The 6000-nt window shown below is 41.5% G+C and overlaps 1 protein-coding gene across 3 annotated transcripts in view; it reads left to right on the top strand.

Moving 5' to 3' along the window:
• Positions 1–6000, top strand: part of cep68 (centrosomal protein 68) — a 30100-nt gene that overhangs the window by 15011 nt on the left and 9089 nt on the right. For 2 of the 3 annotated variants that reach the window (XM_061790825.1, XM_061790824.1), the window contains exon 3: positions 5246–6000. This exon is cut by the window's right edge and continues 262 nt beyond it. In XM_061790825.1, the coding sequence (XP_061646809.1) occupies positions 5246–6000 (755 nt within the window). Of the gene's footprint in view, positions 1–5245 lie in introns of those variants that run through there. The other variant, XM_061790826.1, reaches the window with a different exon arrangement.

A 6000-nucleotide genomic window follows, 5' to 3' on the forward strand; every position in this document is an offset into this window, starting at 1 on the left:
TAGACATTCAATTATCAATTGCAAATTTTCAATTTAGGGCAGACCCTCCTTTGATCCATGCAATGACACACATGCACACGCACGCACGAATGCAGTCTGCATAAAGTTCATGAAAGCTCATCTCTCGACCAATTGAAGTGCAGGATTTCAAATAACAGAATTTGCAGAAGAGCTTTGGCCAGAAATGTTGAATTTCACAGACACAAAATATATTCACATCTGCACACAAATACTTTGTATTTTGGATAAGTAAAACTTAATAGTAACAAACAAGTTTTGTCAGAATGTTTCCGTTGAACCCGCGCACACAAACATACAAACGCACGCATAAAACTCGTATAAAACAATCCCAACTCGCCAACATTTTTTATGGCATAAAATGTGTGAAATCGTAGCCGTGTGTGAAGTGATCTGATGATGGGCTGTGCTAGAAAAATAATCAGAATCATCTTTATTTGCCAAGTATCTCAAAGACACAAGGAATTGGTCTCCGCCAGTTGGAGCCGCTCTAGTAGCACAACAGACACGGTGAATACTTTTGAGACATAAAAACATAAAAACACAGTCACTGAGCAATAAAAGGTTACCAGTAATGTGGTAATGCCGATATTTAAAAAAAAAAAATAAAAATATATATTTTCTTTATTTTTTATTTTTATTTTTTTAATTTTTTGTAATTTTATTTTTTTTAAGTTTTACTTTATTTATTTTTGGAACTATTGTGCAAATGATCCAGAGTCCTCTGGCAATTTAGAGCAGTTTGAAATGACTAATAGAACAATAGTCTGGTGCCGTGACCATTGTTCAAATGGCGGAGAGACTTCAAGAAATGTATGCAGTTCAAAGTGACTCGTCGTGAGAGTCATTTGCACAATGTCAATTGTGCAAATGGTGCAGATACTTCTCAGGCACATGTGAGCTGCATCTTCATTGCAAAAAAAACAAAAAAGAAACACCAAATGTTGGATGCAGTGTGTATGTTTGTATATCACCACTTAAGCGTCGGTCTGTCTTTGGGGCCACCAGGAGTCAGCCAGAGGTCGGACAAACTGGGTCCCTCACCATCAATCGCCAGCATGGGTGCAAAAGTCTTGCCCTTTTTTTTCTTCATCCTCGGACAATCTCTGATCCAATGTCTGTCAATGTCCCTTTTTTCCCCACAATGGAAGCATCTTCTACCCCCTCCGTATCCCTGCCCTTGTTCAGTATCCGGCCTCGACTTCCTTAAATCTGGTTCAGCGATGCTTTGCTGTCCATGAGGCTGTCGTTGAGTGCGTTCTATAAGGCCAGGCGGTGTGGGAGGGTTGCGGCTGCTCTTGTGAGGTGCTACAGCAGCCTGTGTGAGAAAGGAGGGGACCGCAGAAGTGCTGTATGTGATGGGCGGTCCTGTGGCTCACAAGAGGCGGTTGTGTTGTTGGTCTTCTTCCAGATTGCACTCTCCTTCATCTTTGTCATTGGGTGGTTGATTTGTGGAGGCCACTTTGGAACCCAGCTTGCAACCACAACCTGACATCCTCCCCCAGGCCAACTCGGACAGATGAGACCACAGGCGATAGACAGTTATCAGTAACTTCCTCTACGTGTAGTTTTTGTCAGAAAGCCTCTGTGCCTATTCACATTTAATCTAACCGTCAACCACATTTCCAGACATGTACTGTTGATCTCCCTTTTCTCAAAATTTGTGACAGTAGTTTTTCCTCTTGCTCTACTGCTTTTGCTCTCTCCATGGCCCATTTAAGCTTTAACATAACAGGTTCACTTCACCTGTCGGAAGCACTTCTCCGTTTTTTACAACTTTGAACGTCTTCGAAATTCTCGAGGATCCGAACCCCTGATTGTCGGAGACTCGAACCCCTAATTGTCTTTAGGATTCGCAATGAAAGCTGGAGAGCGAAATTACCGAGCAGAACAAAAACAAGATTGTTTCATATGGTGTACTTTATTCTTTTATTGTTCCATAACTCTGGTGTAACTTCTCTGAGATGTCTAGCCTTGCTAAAAGCAGCAAGCCATTTTTTGTCTTATCCACGGACATTCCCAAGCGGGCTACAAGAGCTGGCTGGGTAGCTGGTGGGAATGTCCTTATGGAAATGTACTGAATCTGACTGAAGGACCTTCCTTATCAGTTTTTTTATTTTTTTTTAGTTGCGGTTTCAGAGTGTGTGTGGGGGCTTGCAAAGACCATGAGGACAGCCGGGCAGGTCCCCCTCGCTCTCCTCTCCCGCTTCTTTCTCACGCTTTCTCCCTCTCTCTCTTTTTGTTTATGATGTAAATAGCTCTTAGTATTTATATATAAAAAAAAAAAGTGTTTCCTTAATTATTCTACAAAAGAGGAATTTCCAACACAGTAGTCACTTATTCAGTAGTCACACAGTAGTCTTAGTAGTTACACAAGAAATGCGATCGGACCGCTCGCATTTCCTAGTTTTTCCCCAAAGCTTCAGTATTTTTTCTAATCCATACGATAATCTGAATTATATATTTTTCTGTGATTCTGCATGTGCAAACGTGATGTAAATTGATCGATTCGAACACACACATCGCTGCTGGCGTGGTTACTTGTGACATAACTCAGATCGGCATGGCTCAAATATTTTCTGTTGCTTCCAACGCTAATTTCATGAATTTCATCAACTATGCAGTGGGTACGGAAAGTATTCAGACCCTCTTAAATTTTTAAATCTGTTATATTGCAGCCATTTGCTAAAATAATTTAAGTTCATTTTTTTCCCTCATTAATGTACACACAGCACCCCATATTGACAGAAAAAATGGAATTGTTGAAATTTTTGCAGATTTACTGAAAAAAAAAAAAAAAAACTGAAATATCACACAGCCGTAAGTATTCAGACCCTTCGATGTGACACTCATATATTTAAGTGCTGTCCATTTCTTCTGATCATCCTTGAGATGGTTCTACACTTTCATTGAAGTTCAGATGATTATACTCATTGGACTTGATTAGGAAAGCCACACACCTGTCTATATAAGACTTTACAGCTTACAGTGCATGTCAGAGCAAATTAATCATGAGGTCAAAGGAACTGCCTGAAGAGCTCAGAGACAGAATTGTGGCAAGGCACAGATCTGGCAAAGGTTACAAAAAAAATTCTTCTGCGCCTAAGGTTCCTAAGAGCACAGTGGCCTTCATAATCCTGAAATGGAAGATGTTTGGGACGACCAGAACCCTTCCGAGAGCTGGCCGTCCGGCCAAACAGAGCAATCTGAGAGAAGAGCCTTGGTGAGAGAGGTAAAGAAGAACCCAAATTTGTAATTCTAAGGGTATGTGTGGAGAAAACCAGGCACTGCTCATCACCTATTCAATACAGTCACAACAGTAAAGCATGGTGGTGGCAGCATCATGCTGTGGGGGTACTTTTCAGCTGCAGAGACAGGATGACTGGTTGCAATCAAAGGAAAGACGAATGCAGCCAAGTACAGGGATATCCTTGACGAAAACCTTCTCCAGAGTGCTCAGGACCTCAGACTGGGCCGAAGGTTCATCTTCCAACAAGACAATGACCCTAAGCACACAGCTAAAATAACAGAGTGGATTCAGAACAACTCCGTGACTGTTCTTGAATGCCCCAGCTAGAGCCCTGACTTAAACCCAATTGAGAATCTTTGGAGAGACCTGAAAATGGCTGTCCACCAATGTTCACCATCCAGCCTGACAGAACTAGAGAGGAGCTGCAAGGAGGAATGGCAGAGGATCCCCAAATCCAGGTGTGAAAAACTTGTTGGATCATTCTCAAAAAGACTCATTGGCTGTATTAGCTCAAAAGGGTGCTTCTACTAAATACTGAGCAAAGGGTCTGAATACTTATGGCTGTGATATTTCAGTATTTCTTTTTTAATAAATCTGTAATGGACTATCTACATGGGGTGCTGTGTGTACATTAACTCTTTCACTGCCAACCTTCCCAGTTAACATGGATATTTGACTTCTAAAGCCGTCAATGGCAGTGAATGTGTTAATGAAGGGGAAAAAAATAACTTAAATGATTTTAGCAAATGGCTGCAATATACCAAGGGGGGTTCACGAATTCACGAACGAACCAAATCTATTCACTGGCTCGTTAACATGAACGAAGGGATTAGGACCGAGTCGCACTTGTGAGACGTTTTTTTTCTTTTCATGATATTTTTTTAATAGCTGTGTTTCACACATGTGCAAACACAATCTCCTCCTTTGTTACGCCGCTGAGCAAGACTGAGAACAGGCAAAGGGGAGGAGCGGGTGGTAACCCTTTCATGTCTCCAAAACAGCCAAAAAAGTTGCTAGATTTGTCACCATTCGCTTTTGAGGAAGAAGGAAAAAGTCACTAACAGGAGTTGAAAAGTTGGCAGATTTAGTGAGGAAGTTGCCAAGTTGGCAACACTGGAAACAAGGGTGGTTTAATCCTTTTTTGTTGACTGTGTATATATATATGTGTGTAATTTCAACTAACACCACCACATGAACAGTGCGCACAAATACAACAAACCCCCACACAGGCAGGGCCAGGATTTGAACCCCGGTCGTCACAACTGTGCGGCAGATGTGCTAACCCATTCGTCTACCGTGCCGCCTCATTTGTGTGCAAATAAAACCTACTACAAGGATGTAGAGCTTGACACACGTAAGGATACACGTAAGGAGACTATGATATAAATTTATACATGTATTCAAATGTGTTAAACTCTTGAAGTATGTTTAAGTTGGTTATATTTTTTTCAATAAAGTTTTATATGGTTTCTTTTTAATGTTGTCATAGACTAGCTTCCCCTATTGGTTAAATTATACTACACTGCTTAGAGCCTCCCATTTTAAACAAGCATGCATTGACATCCTCGCAGTGGTCACCACAACACTGAGCTGTTGGGTTTGCACTGTATGTGAAAACCAAATGCCCCGTAACGTTCTGTGAGGACAGGAATTGTTAAAAAAAAGTTCCATACAAGGGTTCCTCCTACAGGTGCGACGTAACCTGAATTTGTACACGTCTAGATGCACCGTAGTCTATCACTAAGTCACAATTATTGCAAGTATTTGCATTAAAAAAAATTCTAGGCCATTGCTATTAAACAATCAAATGAAAAACAGTAAGTACGACGACCTTTTCTAACGCCGAGCTCTAGACTAGTTTGTGTGCCATCGTAATCTCAAAACCTTGTGTCAGAGCTGTCATAAACCAAGGACGTACTGTACATGAACTGTTATTTTTATTTATATTTTATAACATTTTTGTTTTATATTTTATAGGAGATGCATGTTGGTGTCAGCAGGATAGATGGTCAGCATTCCATCAACAATAATTTGCTGACCAGGTTAGAAGACCCAAACCCACTGAGCTACCGCTTCACTCCCAGTGATGTCTCTTCTTATTCAGCATCTAAAGAAGTGTGCGGCTCACCACTGGGCATCCCAGATGTCGGCAGTGGGTTACAACATGAAGAAACTTTTGTTGGATCTACTTTGACCAGAAGTAAGTCAATTCAATGTGGTCTCTCCGGCTCAATCCTGAAGTTCCAGAAAAAAGACCTTCCTGTGAGGCCGCAACTAACATCCACTGTTCTGTACCCTACCTATATCCCACGCTCCCTTTCTTATTCCGAGAGAGACCAAACAGACCTGAAAAAACAAAATATCAGCTCTTTAGCAGGGACGTCAAGAAGAAAAACCATGTCATATTATGAAGCAAACTATTGGGACTGTGCTATCCCTAAACCTTTGCCCACATCCACAAATAGGTACACTGGAGCCTGGGATCCAAACAAAGAGTACCAAGCTTTGCTGGACTACACCTACCCTCTAAGGCCTGGGCAGATGGACAGTAAGTGGGACAGCATTGAGTTCCAGGGTGACACCCTTCAACAACAAGACATGAACTTAAAGGATTCTGGTATTGAACTGGATAATCTTTGTCCCACCAGCCTGTCTGGGTCAGACTTAAACCTGAGCAATACCATAAAGACAAAAGCGTGGGACAGAATGGATCAGAAAATCGATTCTACAGG

Source organism: Phyllopteryx taeniolatus, chromosome 11 (genome assembly GCF_024500385.1).
Source record: "Phyllopteryx taeniolatus isolate TA_2022b chromosome 11, UOR_Ptae_1.2, whole genome shotgun sequence".
Lineage (NCBI taxonomy): Eukaryota > Metazoa > Chordata > Actinopteri > Syngnathiformes > Syngnathidae > Phyllopteryx > Phyllopteryx taeniolatus.